The sequence below is a fragment of the Diaporthe citri genome (assembly GCF_014595645.1).
Source record: "Diaporthe citri strain NFHF-8-4 chromosome Unknown scaffold_2, whole genome shotgun sequence".
In the NCBI taxonomy this organism is placed as follows: Eukaryota; Fungi; Ascomycota; class Sordariomycetes; order Diaporthales; family Diaporthaceae; genus Diaporthe; species Diaporthe citri.
Genome location: NW_025064847.1, coordinates 5,678,721 through 5,695,102, shown reverse-complemented (window position 1 = coordinate 5,695,102; position 16,382 = coordinate 5,678,721). Strand labels below are relative to the sequence as shown.

The following is a 16,382-nucleotide window of genomic DNA, read 5'->3' as shown; positions in this document are numbered from 1 at the left end:
AGAGAACATGTTGCCCCTAGCCTCGCTGGCGGCCACCATCTGGCTGGCCACCCCGGCCCGCGCCAGCTATGCCTTCTACGTGGGCAAAAACCTCACCGCGGACGGCAGCGTCCTCGTCGGCGGCACCGGCGAGGAGGTCTCGAGCCACTGGCTTCAGCTCTTCCCGGCGCGCGACCACCCGTCCAACGCCACCGTCACCGTCGGCGTCACCTCGGCCGCCACCTTCCCCGGGGAGCTCATCCAGATCCCGCAGGTGAACCACACGTTCCGCTACCTGAGCATGGAGTACTCGGACTACGAGGGGTTCCCGGCGCCGCTGACGAACGGCGGCCTCAACGAGAAGGGCGTCGCGGTCCGTGACGTCTGGGCCGACAACCGCCAGGAGCTGCTGGACATGACGCCGAATCCGCAGCATGGCCTGCAGTACAGCGACCTGGCGCGCATCGTCATGGAGCGGGCCAGCACGGCGCGCGAGGGGGTTGAGCTCATCGGCGAGCTCATCAAGGCGTACGGTGAATCCACGTACGGCGGCAACTCCCACCTCATTGCCGACAAGGACGAGGGCTGGGTCGTCTGGGAGATGGCGGGCGGCGCCGGGCTCTGGGCTGCGCAGCGGCTGGGGCCCGACGAGGTCAGGGTCTCCTACCCGGGCTACATCGAGGACTTCCCCGTCGACTTCGCCGGCAACCCGGACTTCCTGGGCTCCGAGAACATCGTGTCCTTCGCGGTCGACCAGGGCTGGTGGAACTCCACCTCGGGCAAGCCGTTCAACATCTTCGACGTCTACGGCCCGCAGGACGCCAGGTACAAGGCCCGCGACGGCGGCTACAAGTACATGTCGCAGGCCGCCCTGGAGGACGCGACCCTCGCCATGGCGCCGCTGACCGAGGCGAAGCTGATGCAGCGCGTGCGCGACCACCGCATCGCCGACGACGAGGCGGGCTACGGGCAGGTCGTGCGCCTGCACGCCGACGTCGCCGACAGCGACATGCTGCGCGTCTGGAACGCGCCCACGGGGTCCGTCGCGGCGCCCTTCACGCCCTGGTGGCTCGGCGTGCAGTCGATCCCGCCCGAGTTCGGCGAGCACCGGTACCTGACCACGGGGGCGTCGAGCAGCTTTCTGAATCCGGACTACCAGCTCCAGGAGGCGTCCGTCTTTGCCGGGCGGGTGTTCAAGCGCGTGCTCTACTACATGTGTTCGGACCCGAACCAGTACCTGCCCGTCGTGACGGAGATGCTGACGCGGTTCGAGAACCGGACGCGTGGGCAGGTCGAGGACTGGGTGGAGAAGTCGGCAAATCTTCTCATCAAGGAGGGTCAGCGCGAGGCTGCGCAGTCTTTGCTTACCTTCTACGCCCACTCGCGGGCTGCAGAGGCCTTGGAGATTGGGCACACGCTGAACAATGCGCTGGACGGGTACATCAAACTCACTGGGCAATGGCGGTCGCCGGTGGGCAGTGAAATCAACGACAGCGGTGAGGGCAATGAGACCGTCAACTGCCTGGTTGGATATGACCCAGACCAGCCCGAAGACTTGCAGCCATCCACAGCTCAAAAGCGATTGCTAGGCCTGTGACTCTGCCCCAGCTAGACTCGTGTAAATGTGCCTTTATCGGCTTCAACGCCTGAATAGCACTATTCTAATCACTATTTTTAATGCCAAACGTGCAGAAAGTCAATATCGCTGGGGAAGACGTGATCAGCAAGGAGCCCACCCGGTGTCACTCTCGATTCCTGCGTCGTCTTAATATTCTGCACGTGGCTTCGAAAGTCACTCGAAGCACAGATCACATTGTTGAGCAGCTCTGATCTCCCCACCTGCGATCGCGCTGAAATCTTTCCCCGCAAGCAGATACCTTTCATTGACCATCTTCAAACAGCAACTAAACTAACTTGAGCAGGCGTCAGACCGTCCGCCGCTGCCGAGACCATGATCTCTCCCGCCTGCCCAGCCGCAGTGCGCACTACAGCCAAAGCCAGACCACTGAAAGCCTTGCGCGTCAAAGATGGGAACGGGGTCTGGTCAGACGGGTCGCCGTTGTCGGTGGACACGATCTCGCCCGGGCCAGAAATGGAAAAGGTAATACTGTCAGTTGCGTAGGGCACGATGTCACCCGACCCATCAGTCACAGCCGCGGTGATGAACGACAGGTCGTGCCCATCAGCCGTGATTGCCGTGCGGTCCGCCGTCACATTAAGCCCCTCGGCGGGACCGACGGTCCTCTTGCTCGCCTCTGCCCACACGTCTCCGTTCTTGCATGTCACGACGCGAAGATCGCCGGGGGAGTAGGTGACATTGTCCCAGCGGAATCGGTACGTGAGAGGCTCCTTGACCTGGCGTCCGGCCGACTCCCCGTTGACGAACAGCTCAGCCTCGTCTGCAGACGAAAACACATGGACAGGAGTGACCTCACCAACCCGGTCGGGCCAGCTCCAGTGCGGCAGGATGTGCGCGCTCGGGAGATCAGGCCGCCACCGTGACTGGTACAGGTGGAACCTATCCTTTTTGAACCCAGCCAGGTCGATAATCCCAAAGTACGAGCTGCGCGCCAGCGGCGAGGAAGCGTACGGCGTCGGCTCCCCGAGGTAGTCCCACCCACTCCACACAAACTCGCCCGCAACATAAGGGTACGTATCCTGTTGCGTGAAGACCTTGTCCGGTCCCGTCCCAAATGATGGCGCATATAGCTCATATGCGCTCACCTGCAGCGAGGTCGAGTTGCCGCCCCGGCCGTCGCCGACGACCTGGCTCTTGTTGCCCACGACTGGGAAGACGTACGTGCCCCGCGTGCTCACCGCCGCAGAACTCTCGCTGGTCCAGAGCAGCTTCTGCGGGTGGGTGTCGTGGAACCCGGGGAACAAGCTGGCCCACGAGTTGGCCCGGCCCTCACCCTGGTAGTTCAGGCTGAGAACGTCCATAGTGCCCGCGACGGCGTCACCCGGCTGCGCCTGGTCGAAAGACATCGTCACGGGCCGTGACGGGTCCTCGCTGTGGACGATCTCGCCGAGTGTCCGCGCAGTCTCCGCTCCTTCGGCGGTGCGTTGTTCGGGGATCTCGTTTCCTATGCTCCACAGTATCACGGAAGGATGGTTGAGATCACGGCGGACGAGAGATCGCGTGTCGGGCTCGTGCCAGTCCGGGAACAAGAGGTGGTAATCGTTTGGTACCTTGGCCACATTCCAGGCGTCGAACGATTCATCCATCACCAGGAATCCGAAGCGATCCGCTAAATCCAGGAATTCAGGTGCGGGTGGATTGTGTGACATGCGGAGGGAATTGGATCCCAACTCCTGGAGCGTCTCAAGTTGGCGCTCGGCCGCTCTCACGTTGAAGGCCGCCCCCAGGCTGCCGAGATCGTGGTGGTTGTTGGTGCCTCGGGCTCGTATTGCTTCTCCGTTCACGATGAGGCCGTCTGTTCCATCGAAGGTCACCGACCGGATTCCGAATTGGGTTTCGTATTGATCAACTATCGAGTTGTTGCCAACAAGCACGGTTGTCACAGCTGTGTACAGGTTTGGCGTCTGGGTTGGAGGTGGGCCCCATAGCTGCGGGTTCGATATCGTGACGGAGGTTTGCGCAGACTGCTTCGCTCCTGCAGCAACTCGAATCGTCGAGTCGGAAAATGTTGCCACGATCTCGTCGCTTCCAGCAGGGTAAATCTCTGTTCTCACGAGTACCTCCTGGGTGGAATTCGCTTTGTTTTCGACGTCCACCTCGATATCAACCGTCGCTTCTTCTGCCGAGACAGACGGAGTAGTAATTCGTGTTCCGTATTGTCCAACATGGACTGGGTTCACCTTGACAAGCCAGATATTCCGGTAAATGCCGGCTCCCGTGTACCAGCGTGACGAGTCGACAGCATTTTCCAGCCGAATAGCGAGCAGATTCCCACCGCCAACTTGCACGTATGGTGTCAGGTCCAGTCGAAATGAGGAATATCCGTAAGGCCAACCACCCACGAGAACCCCATTGAGCCAGGCGCTCGCGTGAGACTGCGCGCCATCGACATCGAGGAATATCGACTTTTCCACGTCACTTGCAGCAACGGTAAGGTTTCGGCGATACCACCCGACTCCATTGGTTGGCAATCGTCCCATACCACCACTAATACCAGGTGCTCCAAAGGGGCCCTTGATTGCCCAGTCGTGAGGCAGGTTCACGCTCTCCCATGAAGAATCATCAAAGGTCGCTCGGACATACTCAACATCGCTACCTGGAGGAGTACCGGATGGCCGCTCGTACTTGGTTCCGTTGACAATGAAGTCGTTTGCCGAAGGAAGAATCCATGGCTTCAGGACGGGATCGTAAGATAGTGAGTCGGGACTCGAGGCAAAACGCGAGAATTTCCAGTCTCCATTGATGCTTAGACGCTCCCGTGCAGTTGATGCGGCGGATCTCTTGGTAAGGGGACCAGCAGGGTGAGAGGCGACTGGCTGTGACACGAGTATCAGAATTAAGAGGCCCAAGGCTCTCTGCACTGTTGGAAGGAATTTTAGCATCTTGAGGGCGTAGTTGATGTCTTTTTAGTTGACAGCACCATTTTCGTAAAAGGCTTGATTTATACACTTCCTAGGTAGGAGCCCGGTGCCCACTTCACCGAGTTGAGAGTGATGCAAATACACAATCCACTCTGCATCTTCCCTCGTATGACTTACTGGATAGACATGCGAGTCATTGACTCGAAAGATCGAAGCGTGCAACGTCGGCAGCGAGGTGAACTGCAACATTAGCGTACGCGCACCTGTCAACGATAAACAGATGCGGGGGGACATGGGACTGGACAGCATTAGCGTGCAGCCAAGTATACCTCTTTTCGGAATGTAGACGGAGATCATCTGTATCTGTATCATAATACGATCACAAGCATGTTTATATGTCTCCACATCGGCATAGTAGAGTGCATACACTAGTCAATGTTGCTTCAACGGTGCTATTCGGGCCGGCGCGGACACGACGTGACAGCAGCTGCATACAGCAGCTGCATAGTAGGCATGGGGTGATCAGGCGACACTCGTGATCGACAGATTAACGAATTGACGACATCTGCGAGTTTATATGCCATCGGAAGTTTGCTGAACAAGATAATTAGGAGTCCACTGTTCACCTTGTAGCGGCTTTTCTCATGCTAACAATTTAGTCTAACTCTCGAAACTGGGTTCTCGAGTGTGGATGAGGGCGGTCTTGCCGTCAAATGTTTGCTTTGAATTCACGGCTGATCTCAGACAAGTAGATTTCAATTGAACAGAACTCAACATGTATGTTGTGAGTTTTTACTGTTGATTGAAGGTAATAGACTGGATGCTTCTTTGTCACTTTGGCAGCGCAAACGAGGCCAATTTCTTTCACACGATGAACCAGAACAGAATAAGTCTTCCGAAGTTTAACAATTGCTTGGATAGGGTACATATGATTTAATTTCGTCTTACGCACGGTTCAGCTTGTTACAACAGAGAAGGGTGTCACGGCAGATCTTGAATATGTCAACGCACGGTTGAGACGTTGTCCACCACTGGCACCGGTCTCGGACTATCCTTTTATAGACTCATCGGAAAATAGTGGGACCAGTCCGCCTTGATCCTCGAAAAGCCTAAACGATTCTGATGTAGGTGAGCGCTCGCTTCACGACTTTGATGTATCCAGATTTAATTCGAGAGGCAGAGGTAGTGTGCTTTTGGCCACGACTGCGTAGACTGTGCGTCATCCGATGCAGTATCGATGAACTCTCGAGTTGATGCTCCTTCGATCACGGAATCATCCGCCATGAGATATTGGAAGATGGCAAGAAGCACCTTTTATTTCTGCCGAACCGGCGATATGAATACAACGATAGACGGAGAAGCCAGACGCGTCAAAACCTCCTTGATGCTTTCAAGAGGCCCAGTCAAATAATGAAGCCTTCAACTAACACATGCACTGCCAGCCCGAACTCAGACTCGAGCGCCATACGGGTCTACCCAACATCGAGTAACATAATATCAACCTCGGTCTGACATGCCTGGCCCGGCTCTATCTAAAGCCGGCACCTTTCAAAGTCGTCACGAAAATCCATGAACCGCGAACATTGTCACTCGTCACGGTGAAATAGCTGTTCTGGTCTCGGACCGATTCAATGGTTCTCACCTCCGCATTTGACATCCGTGTTTGTCGACGCGGGTTTGACAGGCTCCCGTCATGCATGATGCCCCCAGCTTTGGACCGGGGCCCTATACTCCGCGAAATCTATGCCCTGCACAGCATGTTCATCTCATTTCCATCCAGGGGGGCAAGCTCGTTACTACCCGCCTTGCCGGGCTCCCGGGTCAATTCAGCCTAGCGCACTCGCAGCGGATGGTCGACCGAGCGGGGCCTTTTCCCCGGCTTCATTTCCTTCTGCGGGTCAGTTGATGCGGGGAATTCGGGCCTGTTGTTGTCGAGATCGGCAGTCTAAGCCGGCAAGCCCCGTTGGATACGAGCAAATACGTATAGCCATGCCTGTATAAGTGATGGCCTGGTGTGCTCGTGATCACAGTGGTTCGCGCCGTTGCTTCACCATTTTGTGTCAGTGTAAGCAGACAGGATGGCCCTCCGAAGTATCCTAGGAGCCTTGGCTCTGGTGGCCCCTCTGGCAGCCTCAACACCATCACCTGCCAGCCTTGACTCGGACTTGACTATTCTGCTCGATAATAATTTGCAAGGCGAGTTAGGACAACACCCTCGCGTCACGACATGAAATAAGCTTATGAACATTGCACAGGAGCCAGCAGTCCCACAGCAGACTCGGGAGTGATTGTCCTCAGCCCCAGGTCCTATCAAGATGCTGTCTCGGGCTGTCAAGCTTTGAGCGAGAACCTCTGGTCTCCTGAACTGGGCACGGCAAGCATTCAACCGAATCTTGACTACCTAGTCTACGAGGGGAGGGCGGAGAAGGACACGAGCTTTTGGATAGCGGCCCAGAGCAACCAGACCCGTGCCCTCAGCACCTCAGGGAACGTTACAACAGCAGAGCCTGGACAGGAATTGAGTGTCTTGTGCACGCAGTCGGCGCCTTTTGCAAACTCTACTTCCACGGACACAAGTGAAAAGTGGCAAGTTTCTGTGCAGTCGAACAATGAAGAGCTTGTCGGGTCAGTACAAGCCCGTCCGATTCAGCATCTACTTGCACTGCCGCAGCTAACGTTTGCTTCAGCTTCCGTGATCGGACATCATTTCGCTTCTATGGGGTCCGTTACGCGCCCCACCCGGAACGGTTCACATATTCTGCGCCATACGCAGGGTCCAACGGCTCTGTCTCAGCCACCAGCTTCGGCTCCGAGTGCGCCCAGGGTACGGCCGGATCCGAGGATTGCTTGTTCCTGAACGTATGGACGCCGTACCTGCCGACCGAAGACAGCAAAAGTGACAAGAGCGCTCTGAAGCCTGTTATGTTTTGGATCCACGGAGGCGCACTTATAGGCGGAACTGGAAACGACAACACATTCGACGGTGGCAGTGTCGCCTCCAGGGGAGACGTGGTCTTGGTCGCAATCAACTACAGGCTGTCAACGCTCGGCTACCTCGCCCTGGACGATGGAGTCACCAACGGCAACTTCGGTCTGGCTGATCAGATAAATGCTTTGGACTGGGTCCAAGCACACATCCAGGATTTTGGCGGAGATCCGGACCGTGTGACAATCCTGGGTCAGTCCGCTGGTGCGGGCTCTGTCCGGGCCCTCCTGGCCTCTCCCAAAGCCGAGGGAAAGTTTGCCGGCGCGGTCCAAATGTCCAATGTTGGCAGCCTTGACCTTGGAGGGACATACTCACACTTCTACACCATTGAGGAAGAAGTCGATGCGATCGCAAATCCAATCCTAAACGCGACGAACTGCACAGAGGCAGAATCCCAAGTCGACTGTCTCCGCGCCGTACCCGCGACCACTCTTTTGGGTCTCAGCACTACGGCTCGCTTCTTCGTCGTGGACGGCACCTATCTAACCACAGCAAACCTGACACTGACCGGGCCGGAGGCACCGTATAAGCTGATGTTAGGGTTAATGAAAGAAGACGCCGGCGCGTTCTTGCCATTCCCAACCACGACGAACGAGACAGAGTACCTCGCGGCAAGCGGCTACAACATCTCACAGTCCACGCTGGACGAGCTCTTCCCGCTCCCCGACGGCACAAACCAGACCCTGAACGTGTACGACGTCGCCGCGCGCCTGGCGACAGACCTCATGTTCAGGTGCGACGCCGAGGCCACGGCGTTCGCGGGCCTCGAGAGCGGCAGGTACAGCTCGGTCTACGCGTACGAGTTCGAGCGGTCCTACCAGCTGACCAACTACCCGGGCACGAGCGTGTGCCAGCCGCCCGTCACGGCAGAGCACCCCTATGGCGACCCCAGCCTGCCCTACGCGAGGTGCCACTCGGGCGAGCTCTACGTCGTCTTCGGGAACGTGGCGTTCCAGGGCCTGCCGGAGCGCGACGGGGACGACCTGGCGTTCGAGCAGCTCGCGCTCGACTCGTTCACCTCCTTCGTCAGGACCTACGACCCGAACCCGGACAGGGGCTTCCTCGAGGCCAGGCGGTACACCAACACCAGCGGGGAGCTGGAGAGGGCCGGGGCGTGGAGGCCGGCTACGAGGGGGGACCTGACCCTGCGGGCGCTGGCGTGGGAGTCGTACCAGGACTCGTTCAGGGAGTCGCAGCAGTGCGAGGCGCTTGGGTTGCCTCTGGCATATTGGGCGTGAGCTCTTGGGCGTATACTAGTGATACAGAGAATGAAGTGATGAGCCAGTGATCATCTCTAGGCTGCGGTCTAGAGAGTTGTCGTGGAGCCTGTGCTATGGCGAGTTCCCCGGGTGATGCCGCACGCTTCTAGAGTCCTTTTTATCATATCGCTGGATAAAAGCACACCTCTGAAGCCGAACCCTATCATGCAAGTGTTCCTACCTTACTCTACGTTCTAGAATTTACTGGTCACTGGAGGTCAGTTGTTAGTGGGCTGATGCAGTAGGACTAGCAATGTCCGTCGATTCCAGCTGTCAGTAGCTCTTCGGAACGATACGGCACTAAAATGGCAGATATTGATTAATCGTCCTGGAACGGGAGGTGGACATTATTTCCAAGATAAAGCGTGAAGGATGTGGAACCTTTCAAGTTTGGTAGGATTTCATTCTACAAAGTTCGCGGTGCGATTCGGGCCGTGATCTGCGTGGTTTGCTCCTTTCAAGTAGATTGTTTGGGCCTGAGAGCTTTCACCCAATTCTTAGTTGTTGAGTTTTGCTAAACAAAGGACTGACACAATTGGCATTGATACAATTCACTTGTTACTGACAAGCCGTGTTCCACCTGTTAACCGGGCCTTTGTTTGCCTCTGTGCATGCAAAGCCTTGAGCCAGGCAGAAGGTATTATCTTCGCCATGACTGTGGGCATATATAATGCATGTTGATGGCTCCAGTTTGGAAACTTCTGGCTCATCATCTATCAGGAATTCGCAGTTGCCCCAACCAAAGAGATTTGATATTTCCGCACCCAAGACTTTCTCAACCCCGTCGCCAGCAGGAACTGGAAGCCGTTGCGTTGCAAAAGTGCGACAAAATTTCTCTACTCAGTACGTACTCTCCCCATGATGGGATCCATCTTCAGGAGTTTCGGAGAGTTTCTTTTCCATCTGCTATGGCTGGCCATAGTAGAGGGGCTTACTGTAGAATTCCTTCAGTCACAAATTCAAATTATACGGGCAAAGGTTGAAGAGCACTCCAATGAACCGGAATCACCTCAAACGGAGAAATTCCCAGAATATGTAAGTTTCCACCACCTCCACTGTCAGCGGTTGAATCACTAATTCTTTTAGGATGATCCTTTCTGCAATGAGAATCACCCTTTCTGGAGACACGGGTGGTACAATACAAGAATCAGGCGTTTTGTGACCTACCATGGCCCTTGAGATAGATGTGGATATTGATATCACTTCTTGTTCCCAAGTGCAATATACTGGCGTTGGCTTCAGGGGTTTTTGCACTTAGTTTGGAGCATCGGCGTTTGGCGGTTTTGAATTCAGCTTGTATTGCTACCGAACTTCAAGAATTATATACAATGAAAAACTTCGTGATCGTAAGGTTTGCAAGTTTACAAATGAACATTGGCACGTAAATTGAAAGTATAAGTTGCATCCCGTCCGTCCTGTTGCCCAAACTTTCTCTTTGCTCAATGAGTTAATATAATAATCAGTTCTCTTCCGATATCAACGCCCCGGTCGGCCACAGTCACCTTGAAGTCCCAACTGAACATGTTCAAGATTTAGAAAGGACCTCATATAGTCTCATTTAGACCCAGGCTTCCAGGCTGTCTTGGCGGATCAGACGGCCATGGCCTGACAGTTGATGTTCCTGTGAGTAGCCGGGATGTTAGACAGTCCAGGAGGTGCAGATAGAGACAGTAGCAGTCCCAACGGCAGTGAATAGAGACCTGGAGGCTTCTGCTGCCGAGATCGTGCTCCATGGACAAGCCTGGTCATCTGAAAGGCCCTCAGGTTGAGGGTCTCTAGGGCTGTCCTCCCTGAGGCGGTCATCATGGGAGTGGTCGTCCTTGTGGTACTCCTGCATTTGGACGCACCCCTGAACCAAATAGATTCAGGAGAAATGGCACATTAATTGGAGCAAGCGGTCGTGGCCCGTGATTCACACAAGTGTAAATCTGATTTTGAGGATTAAAAGACCAATGTTGTGCCAAGCTAGTCGCGGGGTCCCATTTTGGTAGTCTGTCGTGGTGATTCCATAAAGGCCCCTCATACGTGAGTCCGTCGAGACCTAAAATGCGATCTGAAGGGTCTAACCAAAGCTGACATACTGCCTCGAGGGTGTGACGGTACCGGTCGGCCTCTGCGATTAAATTCGCATCGACTTCTGAACGAGGGTTACTTTGTGCGTATTCGACGAGATCAACCACCCTCTTTGCGAAAGGGAAGAAGAGTTGCTCGTGCATGTCCGCATAAGAAATTGTTGAATAGTTTACGCCGCGTTTCGATAACATGGCCTCACGTGTAGAGAGATAACTGTCGAAAGTTAGTTAGTGGGTCTGTCTCCGGCCCACTGATCCCTCGACATGTCGAACTCAAGAGATGACGGGTGAAATGACGTTTGTTACGCACGCGTCTATAGTATATATATAATCCCGCCAGTCGACCCCTTGGCGCTTTCGAAAACGGCGCTCTGCTGATGTTATGAAGGTCAAGTTAACCGGGCGGAGCTCTCGAGTCACCGCGCTGAATCGCTCACGGTGGTAGGGGGGGGGGGCAATGGAGGCAAACGACTTACACAACCAGACCCCAACCTTTGAGCTCATGCCGTAGTAATATTCAAACATATCTTCCATGTATTTCTCGTAAGCCGGATCTCGGTACCTCGCGGGGCCAAACGTCAATTGGCACATCAAGGCGTCCATTCTCAAGTCGCCTCCGTGGACCATGAAGTTGATCATGTCGGCACGAGCAGCCGTTTGGGATGGCTGCCTTGGGAGGTCACGGGCGGCTCGCGGGGTTCCATCGTTCCAACGTCGGGCATTAGCCCTTAAGTTCCTGAAACGCACATCCAACCACCTTCTACTGGCGTCGCGCAAGAGCTCCCACACCCACCCGGACTTGTCCATGTCTGGAACAAGCCCTTGAAACGCCTGCCACAAGGCTTGTTCTTCTGGGTGTTGCCTGTTGGCTATGGGGCGCCCCCCCTCAGCCCTCCCTACAAGCTTCATGAATGAATTCTTACTGGATAGCAAAGTTTGATGGGTGGCATTAAGAGCTGTGAATAATCGCCCAGCATCCTCGTTACCCAGGACCCGTTTGCAATCTTGACGAGCACCCAGTTCCGTCAAATTCATCACAGCATCCGGCCCCTCGAGTGCGTCCCGGAGTGCCTGGAACAACGGCCCGGTGAAATTCGGGTTCTGATCCCACTGGCTGTCGAAAGTTTTGGGAAGATTCGGGAGGTATAGGATGATCTTGTCGCGGTTCCATTTCTTGACCTTGTCTGCCCCGTATTTGTTCCAAACCCTTTGGCGACCATACGAAGGCCCGGGGATAGAAGTGTCATTGGCATTGCCAGGGACTTCAACATCCACATTGTCATCTGCTTCGTTATCCATCCCTTCACCTGCTTCAACATCCATCTTGTCACCTTCTTCTGCATTCTTCCCACCATCTTTTTGTGCTTCCTCCTCCTCACCTGGTTTAGGATACGGATCAACATCACCAGATCCAGAGGCAACACCACTGGATCCGGGGGCAACACCACCGGATCCAGGGTTAAAAGCACTCAGCCCCGAGGGAAAACCACCGGGTCCTAGGGGAAAACCACCAGGTCCCGGCACACCCCCGGGGCCGCCTGGTGCATTACTGGGGCCACCGCCGCCGCCGCCACCCGTTGTACTGACCGGGCCACCACGGGGACCGGGGGGGCCAGCAGGGGGACCAGCAGGGGGACCAGCAGGGGGACCACCGGGAGGATTACCACGGGGCCCAGGGGGACCACGGGGGCCACCACTGGTGCCATCGCCTGAACCGCTGCCATGCTTACCACCCTTGCCACGATCACCACCTTGACCAAAACCCCTACCACCCCTACCACCCCTACCACCCCTACCACCACCCTTGCCGCCGCCTGAGCTGCCAGGACGTCTACCGCTCTTAGCGCTGCGTGCACCGCCGCAGCATGTCTCATCATCGTCTGGCGACCTGGCCCTCTTTATACCTGTCGCTTGCATTGTGGTTACTTGTATTAGCGTATTGTCTGTTGCTGTTGTGTCTTGTATGCTGATATGGCACTTAATTTTGGGGGGTCTGAATATGGTGCTGCGATCCCCTGAGCCAGGCGACACAACTCCCTTGGTTGCGTTAAGATTTGTTGTTTCCGCTATAGTTTTCGAATTTGTTTTAGTTTTTGTTTTATTTTATGAAAGAAGAGGGCCAGAAGTAATTTGACATACGACTGAAACTACATAATTCAATCGCAGAGCTCAGTGCTTGTACGAGGCGTCGCCCCTGTGAGAACATCACCATTATAATAGTCCAAGAAGTGGGAGTGCAGTCACAGCATTATTTCATTGATTGATGCTCCGCATCCGGGATCATCATAAAGACAGTCAAAGTTGCAAGAAGCTTGTCTTTTTCACCCATACTTTAATCTCAGCATTTCCACAAAGGAGTTATTTTGGACAAAGAGAGTAGAGGCCTTGATCATTCCGGAGAAAGTTAGCAGAAGCTACCCTTTTGAAGTACTAGGCAATTTGATACATGGAGGGCTGACACTCTCACAGGAGATTTGTTGCTGCCCCCAGTATCTGTCATAATGGCTGTGGGTAGGAATTCATCTGGATAGTCCATGAAGTCAATCCACGTTCACACGAGATACTTCATACTAGTATCGGCAGGCCAGTGTGCTGGACAGTAGTTCCATTCATGTAGCCTCGGCCCAGACAAAATAGAGCGCACTCACATTAAGTCACCTTCCCCAAAACCTATCACCCGCTACCACAACCTATCGACTTAACAGCCTCGTTTCTTTTCAAAAGAATTTTTAAATAAGCCATAAACTAGCTATATTGATAGCTGGGCTTAAATATTGATTGATGAGTTATTTAAGAGTTCAATTGAAACTTTGGTGATGGGATGTTTGATGTAGCTTTTGCAGAGCAGTTTGTGAGTGCGCTCTTTTTTGTCTGGGCCGAGGTAGCTTCTCGGCAGGAAAGAAAAAAAATTGACCCTGAACTTTTATAAGTGGGTAATATTGGGCAATGTACATTCGGGCTGGTCAAGTTATGCTGTATGCTACTTAGACTTGTGCACCTAAGTACTATGACATCACTGAATCCTTCTGGATGACATATCAGTCGTCAGCTATCTTGCCTGATCGGTCACTCCACAACAACGGAAATCATGTCCGTTTCCTGTCTGCAAACCATCCCAATTGATTTCGAGCCAGCCGACATGATTACCCCCTCTACGCCACTGGCAGGCAAGACTGCCGTCGTGACGGGGGCATCGCGTAGCATCGGCTACGGCATTGCCCTGAAGCTGGCCCAGCAGGGTGCAAATGTGAGGGTTGCTTGCTGTCAGAAATACGCCGCACTGCCACTCTCCGCTGACGCCAACCTCAGGTCGTCCTCGGGTACACCTCCCCGTCCAGCGCACCAAAAGCTGCCGAGCTGAAAGCAACGATCGAGTCGCTACCACACAGTCCGAGTCCCCAGGCCCACGCCGTGCAGGCAGACCTAGGCACCCTCGACGGCCCGAGGCACCTCATCAGCGAGGCCGTGCAGTGGGCCAGTTCCGGCGGCGCGCCCGGCAAGATCGACATTCTTGTCAACAACGCCGGCCTCGAGCGTGTCAAGGGCCTGGACGAGCTCAGCGTCGAGGACTACAGCGCCGTTTTCGACGTCAATGTGCGGGGCACCATCCTGCTTACGCAGGCTGCGCTGCCCCATCTTAACCCGAACGCCAGGATCGTGAATATCTCGTCCGTGGGCGCCAGGGCGGGGTTCAAGAAACTCAGCCTGTACTGTTCCTCCAAGGCTGCTCTCGGTACGGTTGCCCTGACTGAATCCCTCTGATGCCAGATCCTTATGATTTGGGTGGCTGGTGTCATTGCTTACCTTTCAATGGAACGTGCGGGTCACTGTGCATTTTCTTTTTCTAGAACGTTCCAGCAGGATGCTCACTGGTGAAGCTCATGCATGCTAACAAAAGTCGATGGGAGCAGAGGGCTTGACGCGCTGCTGGGCCGCCGAGCTAGGTGGGAACGGGACAACGGTGAACGTGGTGAGCCCCGGGCCTGTGCAGAGCGAAATGCTGGACAACATCCCCAAAGAAATCGTCGAAATGCAGAAGCAGCAGACCCCGGTGCAGAATCGCCTGGGCACGATCGAGGAAATTGCGGACGTGGTGGCGTGGCTTGCCGGGCCTTCGAGCGCGTGGATCACGGGCCAGACCATCAGCGCAAGTGGTGGATGGGCCATGTATTGAACACGATGTCCGGTGGAAGAAGACAAGTTTATGCTCATGCAGCTTGCTCGTCCACATGGCCACGAAGTCAGACAGCTACGTAAGCCACACTTCACTGGCACTTCTTGTGGATCTGAGTCCTGCCCAAGTCACTTCATCCGGTAATCATGGTCACATTAGAGCTTTGATTTACACCACCATTGTGGAAACAATTCCCGCCAGTACATTTCTTCTCAAGCCCAGTACTTTATTCATCTATCAATTCCTAGGTACGCACCCATCCTTCGTCTCACGAATCGCAATCAGTCGCAGTAGCCAAGTCCTCCCACAGCTTCATGTTTTCCTTATGCTTCTCAATGGCCTCACCAACGATGCCGTACGCATCCCTACCCACAAGCAGCCTCGGGGGCAGCTCCCTCCCCTGGCAAGAACCCGAAGAGGTCAGAGCATCCACGACGAGCTTAGCGAACTTGACGGGGTCTCCGGGCTGGTTAAGGCTGTACGAGTCGAACGCGGCCAGCGCGTCCTTGACAGCACCCCCGCTGAGATCCTCGATGGTCCGGCTCGACCGCAGCTGGTGGCCCGGCACCAGAAAGTTCGTCCGCGTGTACCCCGGCTCCACGGCCGTGACCTTGATGCCCAGGTGCGCGACCTCGGCCCGCAGCGACTCGGCCAGGATGGTCGCGCACGCCTTGGTCGCGCAGTAGAGCCCCGCGCCCGGCAATCCGTGCCACCCGCCGATGCTGCCGAGGTTGGCGACGACGCCTGAGCGGGCGGCGCGCATGACGGGGAGCACTGCGCGGATCATGTTGAGCTGGCCGAAGACGTTGGTCTCGAAGATGGCCTGCGCCTCGGCGCGGCTGGCCTCCTCGACGCCGCCGGCCAGGATGTAGCCCGCGTTGTTGACGAGGATGTCGATGCGGCCGCCTGGGGTCTTGGAAGTGATGCTCTCCACTGATGCTGCGAGGTTCTCGTCGCTGTCTGTCACGTCGACGCGCTCTGTCATGGCGCCGCGTGTGGCGAGGTTTGACAGCTTGGACGGGTCACGGGCTGTGGCGACGACGACGTCTCCCCTCTCGAGAGCTGCTAGTGCTATCTCCCTGCCGAGCCCTGAGGCACAGCCTGTGATGAGCCAAACCTTTTTTTCAGTCATGATGTGCTGCTGAGTCCGTGTATTGTACGGAATGATACGGGAATCAACCTGGGTTGAAGCACGATTGGATTAATGAATCTCCTGAAATAAAGAATTTGACAATCAACTTTGGTTTTCAATCTCTTCAGACGAGCTGTTCTGCGAGCATTATAAGTAAAGCCCTTATTGCGGCGATTGGATTAATCGCCGATGAGGTGGACATGGGATGTTTTCACATGTCGGCGATATTGCTGTACACAACATGGCCACCACACGAATCACTCGTAGGCTTGAGAAGCCA

At 55.2% G+C, this 16,382-nt stretch overlaps 6 protein-coding genes across 6 annotated transcripts; 3 read left to right on the top strand and 3 right to left on the bottom strand.

Moving 5' to 3' along the window:
• Positions 1 to 7: 7 nt before the first annotated feature.
• INS49_007115 (uncharacterized protein) lies at positions 8 to 1,576 on the top strand (the record flags this gene model as incomplete). The annotated part of the gene is made up of 1 exon (XM_043167880.1): positions 8 to 1,576. One exon carries the CDS (start codon positions 8 to 10, stop codon positions 1,574 to 1,576), a length of 1,569 nt encoding a protein of 522 aa, XP_043029024.1.
• Positions 1,577 to 1,872: 296 nt separating this feature from the next.
• INS49_007114 (uncharacterized protein) lies at positions 1,873 to 4,500 on the bottom strand (the record flags this gene model as incomplete). Its single annotated transcript, XM_043167879.1, has 1 exon — positions 1,873 to 4,500. One exon carries the CDS (start codon positions 4,498 to 4,500, stop codon positions 1,873 to 1,875), a length of 2,628 nt encoding a protein of 875 aa, XP_043029023.1.
• Positions 4,501 to 6,557: 2,057 nt separating this feature from the next.
• On the top strand, positions 6,558 to 8,703 carry INS49_007113 (uncharacterized protein; the record flags this gene model as incomplete). Its single annotated transcript, XM_043167878.1, has 3 exons — positions 6,558 to 6,570; positions 6,735 to 7,104; positions 7,167 to 8,703. The coding sequence occupies 3 exons, from the start codon at positions 6,558 to 6,560 to the stop codon at positions 8,701 to 8,703; spliced, it is 1,920 nt and encodes a 639-aa protein (XP_043029022.1).
• Positions 8,704 to 10,966: 2,263 nt separating this feature from the next.
• Positions 10,967 to 12,713, bottom strand: INS49_007112 (uncharacterized protein; the record flags this gene model as incomplete). The annotated part of the gene is made up of 3 exons (XM_043167877.1): positions 10,967 to 11,010; positions 11,273 to 11,647; positions 11,720 to 12,713. The coding sequence occupies 3 exons, from the start codon at positions 12,711 to 12,713 to the stop codon at positions 10,967 to 10,969; spliced, it is 1,413 nt and encodes a 470-aa protein (XP_043029021.1).
• A 1,171-nt stretch (positions 12,714 to 13,884) lies between these two features.
• On the top strand, positions 13,885 to 14,970 carry INS49_007111 (uncharacterized protein; the record flags this gene model as incomplete). The annotated part of the gene is made up of 3 exons (XM_043167876.1): positions 13,885 to 14,043; positions 14,106 to 14,529; positions 14,708 to 14,970. 3 exons carry the CDS (start codon positions 13,885 to 13,887, stop codon positions 14,968 to 14,970), a joined length of 846 nt encoding a protein of 281 aa, XP_043029020.1.
• A 268-nt stretch (positions 14,971 to 15,238) lies between these two features.
• Positions 15,239 to 16,102, bottom strand: INS49_007110 (uncharacterized protein; the record flags this gene model as incomplete). The annotated part of the gene is made up of 1 exon (XM_043167875.1): positions 15,239 to 16,102. One exon carries the CDS (start codon positions 16,100 to 16,102, stop codon positions 15,239 to 15,241), a length of 864 nt encoding a protein of 287 aa, XP_043029019.1.
• Between the last annotated feature and the right edge of the window lie 280 nt (positions 16,103 to 16,382).